General features: G+C 44.6%; 1 protein-coding gene across 1 annotated transcript in view; it reads right to left on the bottom strand.

Moving 5' to 3' along the window:
* The window catches only part of LOC111969344 (polypeptide N-acetylgalactosaminyltransferase 18-like), an 88,804-nt gene that overhangs the window by 37,727 nt on the left and 25,970 nt on the right, over nucleotides 1–25,107 (bottom strand). The window contains exons 2-3 of the mRNA XM_023995407.1: nucleotides 12,640–12,835; nucleotides 11,720–11,886 (exon numbers count right to left, since the gene is read on the bottom strand). Of these exons, the coding sequence (XP_023851175.1) occupies nucleotides 11,720–11,886; nucleotides 12,640–12,835 (363 nt within the window). The remainder of the gene's footprint in view (nucleotides 1–11,719; nucleotides 11,887–12,639; nucleotides 12,836–25,107) is intronic.

Here is a 25,107-nt window from a genome sequence, read left to right as displayed (position 1 = left end):
ATTATAAGGTGCATTTTTTTTGCTCTCCTAGCTGTGAGGTTGAGGAACTAGAGCAAGCACACTTGTAGTTGTTTTGCTTGGAACACAGACCTGCATCCCTGTCTTCACACAAATACTACTGTTGTTTACGCAATCCAAAAACGGTCCATTACAAATCAATCTGGGTTAGGGTGGGCATAATTTGAAAGCTTGTTCTATTTCCAGCATAACTAGCTAAATTCTAAAATATGATCTTACAATGTTAGGTTTTCACAAGGCAATTCAGAGAAGCAGATTGTCATTTGTGTGGGCATAGAATGGAATCATAAGTGCATGACTCCATTCTAAACTCAGCAAAAAAAGAATCGTCCCATTTTCAGGACCGTCTTTCAAAGATAATTCGTAAAAATCCAAATAACTTCACAGATCTTCATTGTAAAGGGTTTAAACACTGTTTCCCATGCTGGTTCAATGAACCATAAACAATTAATGAACATGCACCTGTGGAACGGTCGTTAAGACACTAACAGATTACAGATGGTAGGCAATTAAGATCACAGTTATGAAATCTTAGGACACTAAAGCGGCCTTTCTACTGACTCTGAAAAACATCAAAAGAAAGATGCTCAGGGTCCCTGCTCATCTGCGTGAACGTGCCTTAGGCATGCTGAAAGGAGGCATGAGGACTGCAGATGTGGCCAGGGCAATAAATTGCAATGTCTGTACTGTGAGACACCTAAGACAGCGCTACAGGGAGACAGTACGGACAGCTGATTGTTCTCGCACTGTATATTACATGAGTTTTATGATATGGAAATGTGAAGTGCACGTGGCTTGCTTATATGACATCAAAGCAGTATTTATTCTAATCCTCAACATCTCATCAGTCAAAATACATTGAGTTCTCGTCATATACACACACCATTTCCATCCCTCAAACAACAAAAAAGTGGTGGAGGCAAGTTTGACCCTTTTCACACTACGACAGATTCTCTAGAGGTTTTGGGAGAACACCCTTTGGCTATACTGTTTATAATAATGCGAACTTGCTAACTCTCTACCACAACCTTCGGAAGTAGCGCACAACGCTCGCCCGACAGTTTCCCCCTTTGAAACAAGCCAGTATGAATAGAACTCCTAGAGCAATAATTTTGAAACAGCTGAAATGTGTAGACATTTTCCTAAAATTTGACACTAATTTTCTTGAGTTTTTACCTGCACTGAGCCACTTAAAATTCTGGAGGCCCATCCCCACCACCAAAAGAAATGTATAATGTTGATAGTAGATCATACAAAAAGGATATATTTTTTTCTTTCATTTTTAACATTGTGTGGTGATTTCAGAGGTGGGATCACAGGTCCCAGAGTAAGTTAGCAGCCTTGGCTTGTGTGAGCTGGAACAGCACATAGCAGCAGGAGCCTACCGTTGAAGTCGGAAGTTTACATACTATAGCCCCACGGCTTCAACCCCGGAACCCGAGACCATCCTTCCCACCTCATGCCTGGCTATGGCACTCAGCTGGGGAATAGGGAAATATGTTTGAGAGGCACAGCACAGCTTTCTTAACCGGATGTCCATTCCTGATGCGGTCCATTCCTCGATTTTGCCACCTGGGCTCCCGGCGGACCATGGCCTTTGTGCGACAATATTTTTGGTGGCCTACCATGGTTCCTGACATCTCTGCGTCCGTCACTGCATGCACGATCTGTGCACCGAACAAGGCTCCGGCTGGTCTCCATCAACCTCTGCCTGTCCCTCACTGTCCCTAGTCTCACATATCCCTGGACTTTGTAACAGGTCTCCCCCCGTCTGATGGCAACACCGCCATCCTGACTGTAGGGGATCGGTTTTCCAACGCCGCCCACTTCATTCCTCTCCCCAAGCTACCCTCTGACAGAGAGACGGCCCAGCTCATGGTGCAGCACGTCTTCCGGATCCATGGACTGCCTGTGAAAATGTCTCTGACCGGGGTCCTCAGTTCTCGTCCTGGAAGGCGTCCTGCACACTCACTGGGTCGTCGGCCAACCTGTCCTACAGGGTTCCGACCCCCAGTCCAACGGCCAGTCGGAGCGAGTCAACCAAGACCTGGAGACGACTCTGCGCAGCCTGGTCTCCGCCAACCCCACCACCTGGAGTCAGCAAGTTGTGTGGGTCGAATATGCCCGCAACACCCTTCCTTGCTCTGCCCCAGGTTCCATAGCCCTTTGAGTGTTCCCTGGGATATCAGCCCCCGCTCTTCCCTGAGCAGAAGGAAGAGGTCGGCATACCTTCGCCCCAGATGTTTGTACACCTGGAAGGCTCTCGTACCTGGAAGAGAGCCCGGTCGGCCCTTCTCAAGACCACCTATCGACAACAAGTGGTTCACCACCGGACCGGCTCCCCGGTATCATCTAGTGCAGAAGGTATGGCTGTCCACCCGGGATCTGCCCCTCCCGGTGGAATCCCACAAACTCTACCAACCCGGTTTATCGGCCCTTTCCCCATCTCCAAGGTCATTAGCCCTTCTGCTGTTCGTCTTCTGTTGCCCCGTACCCTCCGTATACATCCCACTTTTCATGTTTCTAGAATTAAACCCATGTCTCACAGCCCTTTGTCTCCTGTTTCCAGGCCCACCCCATCCACCGTCTCATCGACGTCCAACCGGCGTACACGGTGAGGAGTCTCCTGAAATTTCGACCTCGGGGCAGGGGGTTCTGTTTTGCATGTCTTTGTGCAATCTTCCCCATTATCCCCAGTTTATTTATACCTGTGTTCTCTGTCTGTTTCGTGAAACCTACCAGTGTTTTTCCCCTTGCTCCTGGTCTGTTCTAGTTCCTGTTTTCTAGTTTTTCCCGGTTTTGACCATTCTGCTGAGTCTGCCTGCCATTCTTTACCTTGCCACACCACACTGGATTATTAACCCCTGGCTGTTCTGACCCTGAGACTGCCTGCCGTTCTGGACCTTTTGCACCCTATCTGGATTACTGACCTCTGCCTGCCCTTGACCTGTCATTTTGACTGCTCCTGTTCAAGTAATACACTTTTGTTACTTCGACACGGTCTGCATCTGGGTCTTACCTGAAACATGATACCCTAGAGCCATTTTACCACATATAGACCAAATTATTTGCATGATATTGATAACAATTAAGCCTGACTTGTAATGTTGTAAGGTAGGCCTACTGTACTTTTATATTTGTATGAGAGGGGGTAGTGATAAAGACATGCTGTTAAAAACTGTGCTTATGTCTTGAAGCTAAAATGTATTGTGTAGGGAAAGGGGATACCTAGTCAGTTGCACAACTGAATGCATGAATCGGAGAGGTGCGGGGGGCTGCCTTAAATCGCCGTCCAAATCGGCGCCCCAGGAGCAGTTTTTGTTGGGTATTAACTGCCTTGCTTAAGGGCAGAACTGCTGATTTTTCCACCTTGCCGGCTCGAGGAGTTGAACCAGCAGCCTTTCGGTTCCTGGCCCAACTTGTCTGCTACTGGCCAACTTATTTTCTGCACATGCTTGTGAATTGTTGCCTTATTCAAGAGTGTAATGTGGTTTGGTTCCTTTTTCAAATGTGTCGCTTGCATAGTTAAAGCATACTGGTTGTGGCTATAGACTACTGGGATAGTTCATAGGAATATTTACAGTAAATGTCCGTTGCCGAGCGCCGAACCTTCTTGCGGCACATGACGTTCTGTTGCTAATGTGAATTGAAAAGTGAATAAACATTATGCAAACTGAAACATCACGCTGCCTCTCCTTCAACTTTCATCAATGAGATTTTTTTTTTTTTATTGTCGTGCGCGGTGCTCAAGTTCAGAACGGCAGTCATTCAAAACCCACAATGAGCTGTAAAGACCCTGAGCTCTAACGTCATGTATAGCATGTAACTGTACAGCCACTGCGTTCCAATTTAGGCACTTATCAGTGTCCAAATCTGCCATTTTCAACTCGTATAGGGGTACGAGTGTAAAGGGCTACTAATCAACATAATGTCAAGCCAAGTCTCCAACTGAAGGAAACATGAGGTCAACCACCTGATATCAACTGATGTCAGCGGACAGATAGCACACAGGTGAAACCACTATCTGGAACTTTGTGTTACCACTGACTTAAAAACCTGAGACATTACAATTCACTCTACAGGACAGGAAATCTTTACATTCAGAGTAATCACACATTGGGGAATAGCAGCCTATGAAATGCCAGCCAATCCAAAAGATTTCAGTCAATTACAAAGAATATTAAATACACTTTTATGAGCTGTGTTGTGTAAACCTCCAGAGAAATGCCTACAGTATGAAGAAGATAGTTAGACTCTTCCAAAGTGCTATTGTTCAAGTCTCAGCGTTCTGCTGCATCATTATAAAGCAGAGAGATGTGGTAAATGACTTCGCACACCCCCACCAGGCACCTGCTTGTTTGCATCTGACGTGCTATCAGTCATCTCTCGCAATATTCACCAGATGGTACGACTACAGGCCAGGAACAGAGGGACCCCTAAACAGTACAGCTACTGTGCTCTGTATGGCTGGCAGCCATAATCCAATAATCACACATTCCACCATGTGTAACACCACACTAAACACTCCACCTGGGAGTAATGACTTACTGTAAACACTAATGGATCCACAGAAGGCCTCCCTGCCTACATTTTTTGGGGTGGTTCCCTTTCAGTCAGTACACTCATTACACTGAATAACCTTTGAGAAAGCATTTGTAGCTACCCAGCAAACTGGGAACCTTCCTAGAACATTAGCTAAGGTTCCCATTAAGTTCTAGTTCATGTTTTATCTAACATTAGAATGATAACATCCCAAAAGCATTAATTCAAAGAATGTTTTTGATAACAAAATGTTGTTTTTCTTCAGAAAATGTTTTAAATGAAATATCCTTGGAATGTTCTAACATTCACTAAAAACGTCTAACCACCACCACAGAACATTCCCCAAACATTCTCATTAGGTTTCCCGATTATGTAATAACACAGAAATGTGTTCTGGGAACGTTCTTGCAACATCAGGCGATTGTTTTATACAAACATTGTATGCTCATCAGCACAACTGGACAGTGTTTGTGTTATGAGAATCTTTGCCGCACCCTAACAAATGTTCTGGGAACTTTCACAGAACCAATTTTGGTATTCTGGGTAGACACTGCACAGGTACCAGGTCTCAAGATTTTATAAGACACTTTGATGGTCATCCTGTTCAGAGGGAAAGCATTGAGTGTCATTATACTCAAAGAGGCATTGATTTCATTACAACCCAAGCAGAGGTAAGTAGAGAATGGAGGGTGTTATCTTTACTTGGCCATTTTGCTTCCTCATTGTTTTCCATAATGCCGCTGTAGTTCCCCTCAAGCAGCAGTCTCCATTCTAATCTTCTCTAGTGAACAGCAGCATACTAAACATTGTCTGAGGGAGTTGAGCTCCAGGTACCATAGAATCTCACTGAATAAAAAAGCACATGAGATCTCTCCCCTCCAAGTCTCCGACCACTACCTTGTATCCTTTTCCCTCTCGCTCTCATCCAACACTTCCCACACTGCCCCTACTCGGATGGTATCGCGCCGTCCCAACCTCCGCTCTCTCTCCCCCGCTACTCTCTCCTCTTCCATCCTATCATCTCTTCCCTCTGCTCAAACCTTCTCCAACCTATCTCCTGACTCTGCCTCCTCAACCCTCCTCTCCTCCCTTTCTGCATCCTTTGACTCTCTATGTCCCCTATCCTCCAGGCCGGCTCGGTCCTCCCTCCCGCTCCGTGGCTCGACGACTCATTGCGAGCTCACAGAACAGGGCTCCGGGCAGCCGAGCGGAAATGGAGAAAACTCGCCTCCCTGCGGACCTGGCATCCTTTCACTCCCTCCTCTCTACATTTTCCTCCTCTGTCTCTGCTGCCAAAGCCACTTTCTCACTCTAAATTCCAAGCATCTGCCTCTAACCCTAGGAAGCTCTTTGCCACCCTCTCCTCCCTCCTGAATCCTCCTCCCCCTCCCCCCCCTCCTCCCTCTCTGCAGATGACTTCGTCAACCATTTTGAAAAGAAGGTCGACGACATCCGATCCTCGTTGCTAAGTCAAACGACACGCTGGTTCTGCTCACACTGCCCTACCCTGTGCTCTGACCTCTTTCTCCCCTCTCTCTCCAGATGAAATCTCGCGTCTTGTGACGGCCGCGGCCGCCCAACAACCTGCCCGCTTGACCCTATCCCCTCCTCTCTTCTCCAGACTATTTCCGGAGACCTTCTCCTTACCTCACCTCGCTCATCAACTCATCCCTGACCGCTGGCTACGTCCCTTCCGTCTTCAAGAGAGCGAAGTTGCACCCCTTCTGAAGAAACCTACACTCGATCCCTCCGTCAATTCAACAACTACAGACCAGTATCCCTTCTTTCTTTTCTCCTCCAAAACTCTTGAACGTGCCGTCCTTGGCCAGCTCTCCTCTATCTCTCTCAGAATGACCTTCTTGATCCAAATCAGTCAGGTTTCAAGACTAGTCATTCAACTGAGACTGCTCTTCTCTGTATCACGGAGGCGCTCCGCACTGCTAAAGCTAACTCTCTCTCCTCTGCTCTCATCCTTCTAGACCTATCGGCTGCCTTCGATACTGTGAACCATCAGATCCTCCTCTCCACCCTCTCCCAGTTGGGCATCTCCGGCGCGGCCCACGCTTAGGTGCGTCCTACCTGACAGGTCGCTCCTACCAGGTGGCGTGGGCGAGAAATCGTCTCCTCACCACGCGTTCTCACCACTGGTGTCCCCAGGGCTCTGTTCTGGGCCCTCCCTGTTCTCGCTATACACCAAGTCACTTGGCTCTGTCATAACCTCACATGGTCTCTCCTATCATTGCTATGCAGACGACACACAATTAATCTTCTCCTTTCCCCCTTCTGATGACCAGGGGCGAATCGCATCTCTGCATGTCTGCAGACATATCAGTGTGGATGACGGATCACCCACCTCAAGCTGAACCTCGGCAAGACGGAGCTGCTCTTCCTCCCGGAAGGACTGCCCGTTCCATGATCTCGCCATCACGGTTGACATCTCCATTGTGTCCTCCTCCCAGAGCGCTAAGAACCTTGGCGTGATCCTGGAAACACCCTGTCGTTCTCAACTAACATCAAGGCGGTGGCCCGTTCCTGTAGGTTCATGCTCTACAACATCCGCAGAGTACGACCCTGCCTCACACAGGAAGCGGCGCAGGTCCTAATCCAGGCACTTGTCATCTCCCGTCTGGATTACTGCAACTCGCTGTTGGCTGGGCTCCCTGCCTGTGCCATTAAACCCCTACAACTCATCCAGAACGCCGCAGCCCGTCTGGTGTTCAACCTTCCCAAGTTCTCTCACGTCACCCCGCTCCTCCGCTCCTCCACTGGCTTCCAGTTGAAGCTCGCATCCGCTACAAGACCATGGTGCTTGCCTACGGAGCTGTGAGGGGAACGGCACCTCAGTACCTTCAGGCTCTGATCAGGCCCTACACCCAAACTAGGGCACTGCGTTCATCCACCTCTGGCCTGCTCGCCTCCCTACCACTGAGGAATACATTTCCCGCGCAGCCCAGTCAAAACTGTTCGCTGCTCGGCCCCCCAATGTGGAACAAACTCCCTCACCGACGCGCAGGACAGCGGAGTCAATCACCACCTTCCGGAGACACCTGAAACCCCACCTCTTTAAGGAATACCTAGGATAGGATAAAGTAATCCTTCTGACCCCCCTCCCCTTAAAAGATTTAGATGCACTATTGTAAAGTGGCTGTTCCACTGGATGTCATAAGGTGAATGCACCAATTTGTAAGTCGCTCTGGATAAGAGCGTCTGCTAAATGACTTAAATGTAAATGTAAATGTATCTCTACTAGACCTAAGAGACTTGTGATTTCACGGACAGCATACATTTTCCAGCATATAGGAATAATACATGGAGCAGAATTTGAAAAAAAGTATATGAATCCTACATGATTAAATTAGATTATTTTCTAATACAATGGTTACATTTGTTTATAATAACCACTCCAGCACCATGCAGTCCCAGTTCAGGTCAAGTAGATTGTGTTCTGAGAGAACCTTGTTTGCTGCCTTGAAGCGCAACACCTTGCCCTTGAAATAGTTGTTCTTTTTGGCTGAGCACCCTAGCGTTTTGTTTATCCTTGAGCAAAATGTGTCCCTCATCAATCATTGGGTAAAGTTCAATAGCCCAACTGGACGTGCTGTGACTGGTGGTGCTGTTCTATTTCAGAAAATGAGCGTTGGTTACAAGCTGCTAGATGTTTCACAAATTGTGTTAATGCTTTCAGAGTGGCACATATCAGTTCAGTGATGGAATGGGGAGTAGCTAAATGACATTCTCTGTTCAGATCATTCCCTTTATCAGTCTCCTCAGGAAAGCAATAGGCACCTTATGGGCACGTGCTGATGACGTTTCATCAGCCGCATTAAGTCATTTGTTTTATACAATTAATAATTAAGAGATTCAGATGTGTGTGAATTGAGAAGAAGAATGATGAAGTGTAATGGTTTCTAATGAATCATAATAAAGCACATGGAGTTACAGGTTCATTACCCTGGGGACGGCTGATGACCAAGAACATCAATCTTTTATGACTGATATCCTAACTGAAGCTTCCTAAGAAATGCTCATGTTTGAATGTAATAGGCACAGTCCTACAGTCAGAGCTGTGGGAGGATCCAGCTGCACAAAACTGCAACATCCTCTCGATTTGTGAAGTCATCAAGTGAAAAGTGTTTTTCATATAGATTCAAAGTTCCTTTCATAAATATTACTCCGTTTTGTAAATTTGTGGAAAGTCTAATGAAGACAACTGCAGAATCATGGACATAATAGTTTGCTATAAAAGCAAATGCACAGTACAGATGTAGGATCTTAATTTGATCACCCTGTTGCAGGATAACTTTCCTTTAAAACGTGTAGTGGTTGAGGTTTCAGACTTGATTTTTCCCTTACGAAAAATGTATTAACCCCTACAAAAATATCCATTAATTACAATACACATCATAATTCACATTTCCTGTTACTGCAGGATTATTTTCCTGCTGTAGCAAACTGGCTCAAATTAAGATCCTACGTCTGTATAAGAAGCATAATGAATAGGTGATGATATACAGTGAGCTCCAAAAGTATTGGGACCGACTATTTTGTTGTTGCTTTGGCTCTGTACTCCAGCACTTTGGATTTGAAATGATAAAATGACCGTGAGGTTAAAGTGCAGACTGTCAGCTTAGTATGCTGATGAAAATACCCTCAAATATCCTCAAATTAAAGCCGACAGTCTGCACTTTAACCTTATAGTCATTGTATTATTTCAAATCCAGTGCTGGAGTGCTGGAGTACAAAGCCAAAACAACAACACATTTGTCCCTGTCCCAATACTTTTGGAACTCACTGTTAAGCCATTTCCTATATTCCAAATGTGTCTTTCTAAATTGGGCACAACTGAGGAGTTTATAATCCAGGGGGGATGGACACAATCCTTGTTGTTGAGTCAAAGTTTATGTATGTACTGTAGCTAAAAGCTGGGAGTTGGCGAGACAGAGGCTGCCATCCATCACTCAAAATGAGCCTGGGTTGGCAACTGTCAGGGCTGTGAATGTAATACATGAACAAATCCTCGTCACGCCGCCCAGACCAAGAGAGAGAGAGTGCGAGAGAGAGAGAGTGCGAGAGAGAGTGCGAGAGAGAGAGAGAGTGCGAGTGCGAGAGAGAGTGCGAGAGAGAGAGAGAGTGCGAGAGAGAGAAGGCAAATAAAAGAGAGACTGATGTGTGGAGTCTGAGAGAAGATGAGGGACCAGAGAGCGACAGAGAGAGTAGACGGACAAAGATGGATCCTCCTTCTTGCTCTAGCCCTGTGATATACGCCCTTTCTCCCTGCAATGGAGAGTAGCTGGATAACAAGGCATGACACCCTCATAGATATTCTACTCTTTGTCTGTTAGGATGTGCCTAAGGGGTTCTCATTGCCTGTTCGTAATGATAATCATTTAGAAACTCACTCTGTGATGCAACCCTGTCAGATGACCTCATGCTAATTTGAATACAGAGATATACACAAGATCACAGGTTCAACTAAAGACTGACAACATTCCAAACCATATAAGTTCTGCTGTTCACAATTATCCTTAAATACAGTAGTGTGTAGCTCAATGTTGAAACACTGAGGAGTCATTGGCAGCCATTCCAAATCCTGCTTGGCTTCCAATGAAATCTTGAGCCTTCCTCCAATCAGTCAGATGATTGGACACGAGTCCCTGTGGCATGGAGACATGTCTTCCTCAGGCCAGGTACATCATCCAATCAGCCAGGCAAATTGGCCCTTCTTCCCCTCAACGGTCACAGTGTCTCCTGCATGCTAATGCTGGGTGGAGGTGGAGGTGAACTCTCTCTGCAGACAGAGATTCCCATTATGGATGCTCCTGGTGCTGGAGGACCGCAGCTAGATGGTGACCCCCTGAAAGCGGCCTCGGCAGCACCACGGGTCAACAGGCTGACAACGTTTAGTAGAGATAAGATTAGAAATCATGACGATAATGATAAGGATAAATCTATCAGAGTGAATCTGACAGAATGCTCTGGCAAACAGGTTGCAATGCCATTAGCAAAATGTCACGGCGTGACTAGCTTTCCTGAGAGACCTCAGGGGCTGCTCTCTGCCTCCCAATTACGTGATAAAATCAAAGACTCCATGTGACACGGTAATCCACTTGAGCTGAGAGAGGACGGCAACAACCTTTGGAATTTCACCTCACTTAGGGGGGAATAGATGGCATCTCCAGACAGGGGCACTCAGCCTACCCCCCGTACCCAGGTAATAATGGACTGTCCCAGAAGGCTGTCAGCTCGCTGAGGCAATAAAGTGTGCGTCGGGTACCTAGGGATTAGCAGAAGGGTGCAGAAGGTTGAGTGCACAGCCAGATAGAGAGGAGAGAAGAGACGAGGGAAAAAAGGAAAGAGGGGTATCTTTAAATGAGTTCTTATCCTAGCAGGGAGAGTATGAGGTTCTTCTGGCTGACCCAACCCACTGACCCACCCATCAGCATTCTCTCCAATCACCAGTCTACACCAACTGATAGCTGGCATTATTTACTTTTCGTGATGTAGTCCTGCACAAACTCTATAACAGCAGGATGTTTGCCTACATCTCACAGCTGGCGTCATCTTTAATCAGCCTTCCCCTCCACACCTTACTGTGTGACGGTGGTCATTAGTAACAGTAGACACAGGCCGCTCACCTATACGGCTGCACTGTTTTAAAAGACTGTGTGCTTGTGGTGAGACTCCATAGGATCAGCTGGTGTTTTAAACCAGGCACAGTTTGAGACAGATCTCAGAACCAGTGGGCTCACACAGCTGGGAGGCCATAATAAAATTTAAAATACTTAATTACCTCTCTGGATAGTAATCTACCATCAGGCAGATCTCCCTGCTTTTCCTGCTAATTAGTATTCTTTAACCTATCCTTTAAATCCAGTGAGCACAGCCCATAATTAAGGACATTAAAGAGCTAGATTATATAGAAAGATAGTAATTACCCCTTTGTTTCCTGCAGACTAAGACTAGAAGATTCCCACTGATAAACTGGAGGCCAACAGAGCCAAGACCCAGAGCGAAAGAAAAGTACCGCCGCTCAAGTTCTCAAAGGAAAAGGCAATCAAACAAAATATGGGCAAGCTACGGCTGCTTCAGACAAAACACTTTGTTGCAATACACTTTCAACATGGGTCATTTCAGTTCAATACAGTCTAATGATGCTCACCGTTGTCACTGTAGTCGTCAACCAGGATGATCTCTTTGAGGAGGTGGGAGGGGGTCCTGTGCATGGCAGAGTGGATGGAACGCAGGATGACGGACAAGGCCTCGTTCACAAAGATAAACACAATGCTAACTTGAGGGAGGTTAGAAGGATACGTGATGTTTTTACACCTGGGGAGAAAACAGACCTGATGTGAGCGGAGTGTGGAAAGAAGGGACCTGATTTAGAGAAGTGGACATTCAAAGCAATAACATTCTAGCTAGATTAAAAATATTTGTCTGTTTCTCAGACACTTGGGCAATTTGTAGTCTCAATGTTGAGGTGGTTGTTATGTTAATGTCCCTGGCAGACCTCCAAACCCAACAGCAGATGTGACAGCAAAAATACAATACGTGTATTTCAGTGTGATCCAGATAAAAGCATCTGTGAAGCAAACAATGGGATAAGATATGACACTTTTCACAATGTAACTTTATAGTCTGAGAACCACAGATAGACAGAGGGGGAGTGAGGGTCTTTTATGCTCCTACTGGGTAGACAAGAGTTGGTAATCATGGGAGATAAAATTGCACCCCGCTGTTTTGAAGTAACACTTTCCTCCTCTGTTGCCTGTCAAAACAGTGAAGGCTTGAGTCAAATGCAGAGGCATATTCTCAACATGAAAACCCACTAGGCAGCTTTGTTTTTTATGCTCTCGACACAGTCAAACAAGTGGGGACTCTAATGTGTGCTCTTCCATATAGTCTGTATCCAAAACGATCACAACTAGTGTGTTATAGTCAGACCATAGTGAATTCAGACAGTCTGGATATGAAGGTCCTGTTAGCCCCTGGGCTACTGGTATGACTTGGGGGGACAGCAGAAGTTTAAGTGGGTGATATTCTCAGTGGTTTTCTGTGCTCTATTCAGATAGCTCAGCTTACCCATCAGGTCTGAGGTCTGGGATGGCTCTGTCCAGGGCGAGGCGGTCACTGAGGTAGCCGTTGTAGCCGTAGTACTGGAACATCTTCAGGGCCACCCTGCGGCTGTCAGCGCTCAGCTCCTGACCCCAGTGGGCAAACAGGGACGAGTCAGAAAACGATTTGTCTCCTAGAACATCCTCTCCTTTCAGGGGGGTTTCTGTGGGAGCCAGAGAGAGAGAAAAAAATGAATATTTGTATAAGCCAGCCACACATAGACCCTGTCTGTTACTGAGGGTGCATGAGAGGTGAGAGCAACGCCTCAATAACAAGGTCAATGTAAATTAGAACACTTAGTAGAGCTCTCACATGAATAAATGAATTGATGTTACACTGCTTATGTTCACACAGCTACCACACCTTAGAAAGCAGTAACAATATTCATATCAATATACAGTTCTGAATGTTGAGTAAATAATTGTATAGTATTACATTCATATACTGTGATAGAAAATAGACTGTATTCATTTATACAGCTTTTCAAGATAATAGATTTCCATGGTCACTGAGAAAGATGTAGTCAAGCATTATGATGTGAGCCTTCAGAGAACGCAGCCACGGGCTAGTGTTTTGTAAACCAAAGACACATTTAACGAAGCCAATAAAAATAAAAGCTCCAGTGAGCGTGATAAAGTGAAACATTAAAGCTATCAAACAGACAGACAGTTGGTACATGTGATTACAGTGTTTACTCCTGGAATCCAATTGAATTTAAATAGATCCTGCGTCTTCCTCTATGACTCTCATAGCCACACACTGTATGCCCCAGGGGTGTCATTTAATGCACTCATTCCTTTAAATCCCAGTGGAGGGATTCTACACTGTCAGAGTGAGGACAGAATGATACATCTGAAAGCTCTGTAAAACTGAACGCTGCAGTGTAATTTGAATGTGACATTGTTGTACAGCTCGATGACATTTATGATCGCTGTGAAGACAAGGAAAAAAGACCCAATACATTTGTGCAAATGTTGAATGTCGCTTCATCATAAATTACTCTAAAGGGGATCAGTGGAAAAGGTTATGTTACGATGGTTCAGTGTAGTGTGTCTATCTAGGAGCTTTCAATAGATCCAGAATGATCCTAGAGAAAACTGCAGAAAATCAAGCTGAAGTGCTGTAGGTTTTCAATCTCCTCATTTTGTTCTGGCCGCTGTGAAGACCTTAAACCTACAAGGTCTCCCATTTCTTCTCAAATACACATCTCACATGGTGACCACAGTGGGCTCAAGTTTACCAGGAGGACAGTCATTGTTTAAGGGGTTTAGCCAATACCTTGTAACACAAGGGAGTTGGGGATGTCACCGAGTAGTCATTGGTTTCGGTGTACACATCACAGACAAACTGAAATGGTCCACCCACACAGACAGCGTGGTGAAGAAGGCGCAGCAGCGCCTCTTCAACCTCAGGAGACTGAAGAAATTTGGCTTGGCCCCTACGACCCTCAGAAACTTTTACAGATGCACAATCGAGAGCATCCTGTCGGGCTGTATTACCACCTGGTACGGCAACTGCTCCGCCTACAACCGTAAGGCTCTCCAGAGGGTAGTGAGGTCTGCACAACGCATCACTGGGGGCAAACTACCTGACCTCCAGGACATCTACACCACCCGATGTCACAGGAAGACCAAAAAGATCGTCAAGGACAACAACCACCCGAGCCACTGCCTGTTACCCCGCTATCATCCAGAAGGCGAGGTCAGTACAGGTGCATAAAAGCGGGGACCGAGAGACTGAAAAACAGCTTCTATCTCAAGGCCATCAGACTGTTAAACAGCCATCACTAACATTGAGTGGCTGCTGCCAACATGTTGACTCATCTCTAGCCACTTAATAATGAAAAAATTATGTAATAAATGTTTCACTAGCCACTTTAAAACAATGCTACTTTATATAATGTTTATATACCCTACATTACTCATCTCATATGTATATACTGTACTCTATACCATCTACTGCATCTTGCCTATGCCGTTCGGCCATCCATATATTTTTATGTACATATTCTTATTCATTCCTTTACACTTGTGTGTATAAGGTAGTTGTTGTGAAATTGTTAGATTACTTGTTAGATATTACTGCATGGTCAGACCTAGAAGCACAAGCATTTCGCTACACTCGCATTAACATCTGCTAACCATGTGTATGTGACAAATAACATTTGATTTGACAAAACAAGGCAGAGTGTGCACGGCCATTGTAACAGAACAGTAAGGGAGAGCAGCTCCAGAGGCACCGGTCAGGACACTGAGACTGAGGGGTCAGGGAGGTCCCTGGGCTGAATGGTCTGTCAGATGTGGGCATGTGATAGGATGCACACTCCCCAGACAACTACATGAAGAAAAAATAAGGTAACTCATATCCAAATGTACTATTATACAGTGTTTTATTCAGAAACCTGGGTAACAACATACTGTAAGAAAAAAATGAGATAATTAACATGAAACCAAACAAAATGTCAAGGGGCCAACGAATCTAGATTTGATCTGGAAATAGCTGGAGGCACTCAGCAGACTAAACCAATTGCTTTGACAAGCCAAATTAAATTTCCTCTAACATGAGGTCATATGAAGAAAAAAAAAATGGGGTGAGAATTAGACTCGAGTTGAAACTTGAAACATCACTATGAGAATGTTTGATGGCAGCACGACAATGAACCATTACCCTTTGACAGAAACCCACTGCTACTGATTAAAAGAAAATGAAGCTAAACAGTGGGGGGAAAAACATTTCCATTTCTTTTCCAGGTTTCAAAAATGCAGTTTCCAAACCAAGAATAGATAAACATTAACAAGTAATGCTACTGTTATCCATCCAACAAATTCAGAAGGAAATATGTGCTTTTAATGAATTATCTAAAACTCAAAATAAACATAGCAGATGGTTGATTATTGTTTACCTCCGATTGAATGGTATACTTTCAGAGACAGAAAACAGTACCTCCAATGGTCTGTCTATCTGTAGGTAAAGGTCTTTATCAGGAACACAGTACTGCATTATAAATCAGTGCAGCATCTCTGCCCTTGCTAGCCTGCTATGGTGACAAAGTAAAGCATTTAATCTTATTACTTGAGTCAGGCATTGGACTTTCCTATGAAACAAACAACCTTGTTATTGGCTGTGTTTCAAACTCATTAAAAAGACACACCCTCCACTTACCCTGGCCTTATGCCCTTGGTGGAATCCCCACGACCATCTTTGCCATCGGTCCAAACAATTAGCCAAGCAAGGGAAGTTGGCAACTGTGCGAGTGTACAATTCTGTTCACTCTGGGGCCTGAAACGCCCCATAATTCAATTCGCGATGATTGTAGATCCGCTAAGAAAAGTCTACCAAAACTTAAAACCAACATCTACATATAAGTGTAAGTATCATTTTTTTTAAAGTTAGAAACTGTGCTGTTAATGCGCATGACGGCAAAAACACGAATCATAAAAGTAATTATGTTTTAGTTTGGCTAGATTTTGGAAAAGTTAGCTAGCGCATAGAACTTCCCTGCTATCACACTCATACATTGTAATTTTCGATTTACTTGATATCGTCGGATAGTGTTCGATGTCTGCAGATGCTTGTCTTCCAGCCAAGATATGAAATGCAAATCATAATTGACTAGCGCATATAAAGCACACACAACAGCTACCGGTGGTTCCATGATGACTGAAGACACAACCGTGGGACGAACGAGTGACAAATTTCCAGGCAAGGGCGGTTCATTTAAAATGAATTCATTCTTCCCTTGCCCCTTGTCCTGCAAGTGTCAAATCCTCATACGTCATTAGAAGTGTCCACGTAATTTGAGGTCTGAGGGGAAGGGTGTGTCTTTTACGTGTTTGCAATGCAGCCAATATCTACTATAAGTACTGTATTTGGTCACATGCTAATTAGAAAGAACATTGTGAAATATGGTGTATGATTATGAATAATCACGAGAGTCGCTTGAACAACAGCAGAAATTAACACAATGTGGTCAGCCAACAAATGTTGTACCAACATCTGAGTTCACTCAAAGTGCAGTGTTCACTAATATTGGCACCCTTGGTAAATACTGTATGAGCAAAACGGGCTGTGAAAAAAAATCTTTGCTATTTATCCTCTTGGTCTCGAACCTTTAATTGAATCGAACCTTTAATTGAAGCAAAATGATTGAAAAAAAAGTTACATATTTTTTCTCTGAAACATGTGCCACAATTATTGGCACCCCTAGAAATTCTTATGAGTAAAATCTAACTGAAGTATATATATATATATATTTTATTTTTATTTATTTTTTTACCGTTATTTTACCAGGTAAGTTGACTGAGAACACGTTCTCATTTGCAGCAACGACCTGGGGAATAGTTACAGGGGAGAGGAGGGGGATGAATGAGCCAATTATAAACTGGGGATTATTAGGTGACCATGATGGTTTGAGGGCCAGATTGGGAATTTAGCCAGGACACCGGGGTTAACACCCCTACTCTTACGATAAGTGCCATGGGATCTTTAATGACCTCAGAGAGTCAGGACACCCGTTTAACGTCCCATCCGAAAGACGGCACCCTACACAGGCAAGGGCGGTTCATTTAAAATGAATTAATTCTTCCCTTGCCCCTTGTCCTGCAAGTGTCAAATCCTCATCCTCATATTCCCATTCATATTTTACGTTTTTTAAGTTCACCCGCGTGATTAGGAACACTTAAGTGGTAACCCATGAGTTKCTGTTTCACTGGGGTATACACTACCGGTCAAAAGTAGGTATGTCCAAACTTTCGACTGGTAGTGTAAATATAAGGTCACACATGCCAAGTTTCCATAGTCATCCACCACTATGGGAAAGACCCGAGAATACAGTAATGATGTGAGACAAAAGGTTGTTGAGCTGCACAAATCAGGAAATGGCTATAAGAAAATAGCTCAATGGTTGAAAATGCACATTTCTACTATCAGGGCAATAATTAAGAAGTTTAAAGCAACTGGAGATGTTAACAATCGGCCTGGAAGAGGACATGTGTCTATATTGACCACACGCACAGTGAGGAGGATGGTTTGAGTTGCCCAAAAATCTCTCAGGATCACAGCTGCAGACAGCTGTTAGTTGGGTCTTGGGGTCAGAAAGTCTCCAAAACTATGATCAGAAACTACCTACATAACCACAAGTTGTTTGGGAGGGTTGCCATAAAAAGCCTTTGCTGTCATCAAACAAACTGAAGCGCCTACAGTTTACCAAACGTTACTGAATCTTTCTATGGGACCGGGTTCTATGGTCAGATGAGACCAAAATAGAGCTTTTTGGAAACAAACCGGCAGAGGTGGGTTTGGTGTAGACAGAAAGACAGCCATGCAGAAAAGTACCTCATTGCAACTGTGAATTATGGTGGTGGATCTTTGATGCTGTGTGGCTGTTTTTCTTCCAAAGGCCCTGGATAACTTGTTAGGATACATGGTATTACGGACTCATGGTTTTACATGGTAAAACCTGACTTTTTTTACATGGTAAAACCTGACTGCCTCTGGTAGGAAGCTTAAACTGTGCCATGGTTGGATCTTCCAGCAGGACAATGATCCAAAGCACACCTCAAAATGAACACAAAAATGGTTCACTGACCACAGAATCAAGGTTTAGCCATGGCCATCCCAGTCCCCTGACCTAAACCCCATATAAAACCTGTGTGATGAGCTGAAGAGGATTGTCCACAAGCGTGGACCTCGGAATCTGAATGATCTGGAGAGATTCTGTATGGAGGAATGGTCTCAGATCCCTTGCCATGTGTTCTCCAACCTCATTATGCATTATAGGAGAAGACTCAGAGCTGTTATCTTGGCAAAGGGAGGTTGCACAAAGTATTGAATGAAGGGGTGCCTATAATTGTGGCACACATATATTTGAGAAAAATATTTGTTTTATGATAATGTATTTTTTCTTTCAATTATTTTACTTTAATTAAAGGTTAGATTTTTTGTGAATATTTTGAATGAAAGACCAAGAGGATAAAAAATATGTTTTTTTACATTTTTTTTACCACAGCCCGTTTTGCTCATATTTACCAAGGGTGCCAATATTAGTGGAGGGCACTATAATGCCTGGAGATGGGTAGCGTAAGTGTAACAAATACTCAGGGAGAAAAAGGTGTATATTCACGCGCAGAGTGCAGCAGATGTTAATTAAGCCTTCACAGAAGGCAGGAATCATGGTCGCAGGCAGGCAATGGTCAAACACAGGTAGGCAGGCAATGGTCAAATACAGGTAGGCAGGCAATGGTCAAACACAGGTAGGCAGGCAATGGTCAAAAACAGGTAGGCAGGCAATGGTCAAACACAGGTAGGCAGGCAATGGTCAAACACTACCTCACAACCATACAAACAGAAAGAACTGAACTAAATAGGGAGCTGATAAGACCAGGTGAGAAACGAACACAGGTGAAATCAATGAACAAAAATGAAAGACAGGGCTACGTTCCAGAACACAAAGAAAAAGAACACAAGGTTGACTAAGAAAAGACAAGCAGAACCTTACAGTAAATTAAACATACAGCATTGAAAGTTTCAGTTGCTTTGAATAGCAAGGGAATGCCTCCATTCTTGATGGGAGAAGAACACAGTGATTAGGCTCAGACCGGGATGATGTTCTAAAAGTCTGCCAATCCCAGCAAACATGCCTCCAGGCTCATTCATGTGACTACTTGTGCTGGTGATTAATTAGGCCTTGTGAGACGCTTTCCTCAGGAGTGAAAGGCTAGAGCGCCGGCTGGGTCAGGGGTTGATGTTTTGCAGACAGGGTAACCTAGGCAACTTGTAATAGTATGGGCAGTGTGTCATCCCAAAGGCTCTTTTGTTGGGACAAGAACTCAGAAACCCCTAAAATATGTAGGCAGCCTCATACGCCTATTGAACACATTAGAGGAACCACTCAACTGCTGCATGCTCAGTGCTCTCTGACAAAAAGGGTACAGTAATTCAATGATGATCGCCTCTAAGACAAAGGAGAGTGTCGAGAACTCAGTAACACTATGAACCAAGTCTGTGTAATGAATTATAAATGAATGCATTAATATATTTATAAATGCTTATAGCTAGTCGTTTTATCCCACTTTCTTCTGACACACAAGTCCCAATCGCAGTTCAACAAAACAAGACTTTAAAAAAATGTAGAAGGAAGAAGAAATGCATCTCAAAAACATGACACGAAGTAGATAAACTGGTGTTTCAGTAGGAGAAGGAGAGGGAGAGTAGAAGGAAAGGAGGATGCATGTCAATACATGTCTGGCTGAGGAACGCTGAGTTTTGATAGCTGGTCATGCGATTTGTTAGCAACAACATTGAGTTACCAAGCGCATTCACACTGAGATGAGCAACACAAATGAGGAAAAATTTGGTGGTTGAATTCAATAAAAGTTTTTTATTAAAAGTATGAATGTAAGCACATGTCGGAAGGACCGCAGTTGTACAGGACAAACATAGGTACAGGTAAGTGTTTTCAGAATTTACATTTTTACAAGTATCGACTGATGGTGGCTCAATGTTGTTGATAGCAAATCGCGAGACCAGTTGTCAAAACTTAACTCTGTCTCAATATAAGAGAACAGAGTTGAGCGTTCCTCAGCTAATACTAAGCGGTTCCATTTAAGTAACCTACAACTGCAACTCCTATAATAGGAAGAGGAACACCCTGCCTGTCTCTCTCTCCTGGCTTGTTTCTCTGTGGGTGGGAGTGTGTGTCTGTGTGTATGCGGTGGGTTGAAGGGCTCAGGAAGGGGGACCCAGCGGGGTTTTGCTTTAAACTGTGATGGCTCTGGTCCAGACACAGAGAGCAGCAACATAGGCCCAGAGCTTATCAGCAGCAACCCAGCCTGGTGAAGTGAGTCAGTCAGTGCGCTCCATTGTGTGTACATCAGGACAAGTCAGTTAGGGCCATGTGCTTACTGTGGCACATCCACAGAGGAGGAAGGCTGAGAGACAACATGAAGAGGGAAACAGGACACACAAAGTGTCTTTATTCCTGGTTCAGGAAGGCAACCAGCACAATATAGCAAAGGGATTATGGCAACGAGAGTGGAGGGAGAGGTTTACAAAAGGAGATCCACCGCAGAGTGAGAGAAAGTTAGATACAGTGAGCAGGTCTGTATGCTGCAGAAAAACATGTGTTCCCTATGCTAACCTCCATGACAGAACACACAGAACCAACCCAGGGTGAACCGTACGAGGGAAGATTTCTGCTGTTTTATGGGAAAACAGGGATTTCAGGACAATAAGACACATTGCACCAGAGCTCCACTCTTGCCTGCCGATCACTGTTCTCCTCAGTCGTTCAGTGAGATGAATGTCTCGTCTGGGGTATAATAGGTAATTAAGACTCAACAGCTCTCATCTGTGCTGCTGTACCATGAGGCACCATATCAAACACTATCAGATGATGTACATGATGATGGATTAAAGCTGCTCCCCAGCAGAATGAGGGGAGGTCAGCAGAGACAGAGGGAAGAAAACACACTGAAGGTCTACATTAACCCTTCACATCCCCTTTCCAACCCAATTAAATCATTATGACGMACTACAAATTATTATTATATTTTTAAAGCTATCATATCATGCCATCATTTTCAATTACACTTTCCCCACAAAACACTAACAGTATCCTTTCTGAAGAAATCACTGTGATAAGAGTACTKTGAAGACGAAAAGAGATATCACATTACATCTCCTGGTGGCCTCACAGGGAGAACATATTTCAACCAGGAGCCGTTTGTCTTTGACACCTCCAAGTTGAACACTGCATACATGGTAACTGACTGAGGCAAAGTTGTGTTGACAAAAACACTGTAAATCTTTGCCTGTCGACAGAAAATATAGGAAAAATGTACACCCTCAGTACACACCTTAGCCCCTTATAAATTGCCCTTGTGTGTAACCTTATTACCCCAGAATCCATCCGGTATGACGCAACATTGTGACAAAGTCACTCTCACTACACTGGAAGTTAATAGGAATACGACTTTTAGATCGCGAAACGCCGATATTGCGATATTCCAACCTCGAGAAATGTATAATTTAATGGAGGGCTTAGCACATTGTTCCTATTTGTCTGCCTCTTTTGTTCAGGGTGCATTGCATGTTGCCATTGCCAGAGATATTATAGAAAGGAGATTGGAATCCAATGAACGYTGGACCTTATAATACTCCACCCAGCAGACTGTCGACCAATCGCGCTCATGTTGTCATGCTGCACCATGCAGTTGCTAAGCTAATAGTCACACAATCCCTTCTCAAAGTCAGTGTATATGTCGAGAAACGTGCCTATTTGCCTCGAAAGCCCCTTATGTCACGATTCCAAAGCTATACGATACTACAGATTGCAAGTTAATCTCACGTTGGAAAATATTTATAATGTTCTTGTTGACATCTTGCTGACGAAATTCGTGCTAATGTTGGGTTTTTGAGCTAGTGCCCAATAGACTCCCATTCACTCCTTGGAGGAGAGCACTCCTTGTCCCAGAATGCACCGCGTTGCTCATTGACGTTTCCCATCTTCTCAAAAGTATTTCTGCTGTTGCAAATGTTGACCCCACTCTGTGATGCACATCGATCTGCAGGTTGAACATGGTATGATTTGACTAAATTGATAGCTGTAAAATCGCCTAAACAAACTGCACTAACTACAGCAGCTACGTTACATGCTGATATTGTCTTTGGTGTTATTGTGTGTAGCTACATTTGTTACCTAGCCAGCAAGTCCATAGAGAGAGCATTGCATTGCTTTAATCCACACACACAGAGGAGCGGGACACTTATCCGGACGCTGATAAGAAATCCCGCTATGCCCTCAGACGAACCATCAAACAGGCAAAGCGTCAATATAGAACTAAGATTGAATCCTACTACACCAGCTCTGACTCTCGTCAGGGCTTGCAAACTATCACGGACTACAAAGGGAAATCCAGCCGCGAGCTGTCCAGTGACGTGAGCCTACCAGACGAGTTAAATGCCTTTTATGCTCGCTTCGAGGCAAGCAACACTGAAGCATACATGAGACCACCAGCTGTTCCGGATGACTGTGTGATCACGCTCTCCGTAGCCGATGTCAGCAAGACCTTTAAACAGGTCAACATTCACAAGGCAGCGGGGACAGAAGGATTACCAGGATGTGTACTTAAAGCGTGCCAACTGGCAAGTGTCTTCACTGACATTTTCAACCTCTCCCTGACCGAGTCTGTAATACCTACATGCAGACCACCATAGTCCCTGTGCCCAAGAAAGCGAGGATAACCTGCCTAAATGACTACCACCTCATAGCACTGACATCGGTAGCCATGAAGTGCTTTGAAAGGCTGGTCATGACTCATCAACACCATCATCCCGGAAACCCTAGACCCACTCCAATTCACATACCGCCCCAACAGATCCACAGATGACGCAATCTCAAATCACACTCCACACTGCCTTTTCCCACCTACAGCTCAGCGTTCAACACCATAGTGATGAGCTTTGTGGGCACTAAGCTAAGGACCCTGGGACTAAACACCTCCCTCTCCAACTGGATCCTGGACTTCCTGARGGGCCGCCCCCCAGGTGGTAAGGGTAGGCAACAACACGTCTGCCACGCTGATCCTCAACACTGGAGGTACGTGCTTAGTCCCCTCCTGTACTACCTGTTCACCCACGACTGCGTGGCCAAGCACGACTCCAACACCATCATTACGTTTGCTGACGACACAACAGTGGTAGGCCTGATCACCAACCACAATGAGACAGCCTATAGGGAGGAAGTCAGACCTGGCAGTGTGGTGCCAGGACAACAACCTCTCCCTCAATGTGAGCAAGACAAAGGAGCTGATTGTGGACTACAGGAAAAGGAGGGCCGAACAGGCACATTAACATTGATGCGGCTGTAGTGGAGCGGGTCGAGAGTTTCAAGTTCCTTTGTGTCCACATCACCAACTATCATGCTCCAAACACACCAAGACAGTCGTGAAGAGGTCATGACAACACATTTTCCCCCTCGGGTGACTAATTTGGGATGGAATCCATGATCCTCAAAAAGTTCTGCAGCTGCACAATCGAGAGCATCCTGACTGGTTGCATCACCACTTGGTATGGCAACTGCTCGACCTCCGACCGTAAGGCGCTATAGAGGGTAGTGCGTACGGCCCAGTACATCACGGCCAGGCTTCCTGCCATCCAGGACCTATATACTAGGCGGTGTCAGGGGATGGCCCAAAAAAAGTCAGACTCCAGTCTCCCAAGTCATAGTTCTCTCTGCTACCGCATGGCAAGCGGTACCAGAACGCCAAGTCTAGGTCCAGAAGGCTCTTTAACAGCTTCTACCACCATGCCATAAGACTGCTGAATAATTAATTAAATGGCCACCCTATTTACATTGACTGACAACCCCCCCCCCCCTTTGTTTTTACACCGCTGTTTATTATCTATGCATAGTCACTTTACCCCTACCTACATGGACAAATTCCCTCGACTAACCTGTACTCCCGCACATTTACTCGGTCCCCGTGCCCCCTGTATACAGCCTCGTTATTGTTATTTTATTGTGTTTTTAATTTTTTTTTTTTTTTACTTTCGTTTATTTAGTAAATATTTTCTTAACTCTATTTCTAGAACTGCATTGTTGGTTAAGGGCTTGTAATTAATCATTTCATGGTAAGGTTGTATTCGGCGCATGTGACAAATACAATTTTATTTTATTTGTGGATTTTGTAGTCGACTTAAGCTGCAACAGATTTCCACAACAATTTTCCATGTTCCTAACAACCTTATTATGATACCAAAATGAAACATTTGTTCACATATTAGTGTTATTTAACACTAAATTAAAGGAATTTGTGTTTTTGGGTGGATTCTTCCTTTAATATTTGTGTTTGGCTGCGCAAGTGTTCAGGTGAGCTGGGGTGTTGAATAGACACTAGTGTGCTACCTAGACAAGAGGCACCTGGCTCATTGAACAGCATCACCATCCCGTGTGGATAGACAGATGGAATACTTTGGCTTATGCACACTGCCAAGAATTATTACCCCCAAAAACTTGGACCAGAACACAAACATTACCTTCAACATGCAAAATTGCCGCTTAAATAAAGAACCAATGGTGCTGCTATTTTAATGTACTGCATAATCACCTCTTGACATGGAAAACTCTAGAATGTGTGGGATAAGGAGGTGGAGAAATGTTGTTATTCCCTGTGTGTATATGGCCACTACTTCTACCACTCTCATCTATTCATGCTACAAGGTTACATAACTCCAATCCAGCCATCAACCCCCCCTCCCCTTTCAACAGTCAAAGCCCTTTACAACTCGCATCTTCACAGAACAAGACTTCTCCTGTGAAAATAAATGCACAATTAGCTTACTCTCCAACTCCACACAGCTCAGCTCAGTGCCATGACATACTGTATCACTTCTCTCTCAACGACTGTAGTTTGGTTGGTGCCAGCGCCCGCTAGC

Source organism: Salvelinus sp. IW2-2015, linkage group LG10 (genome assembly GCF_002910315.2).
Source record: "Salvelinus sp. IW2-2015 linkage group LG10, ASM291031v2, whole genome shotgun sequence".
In the NCBI taxonomy this organism is placed as follows: Eukaryota; Metazoa; Chordata; class Actinopteri; order Salmoniformes; family Salmonidae; genus Salvelinus; species Salvelinus sp. IW2-2015.
The sequence above is the reverse complement of the archived record's forward strand: the minus strand, read 5'-3'. Positions and strand labels throughout refer to the sequence as shown.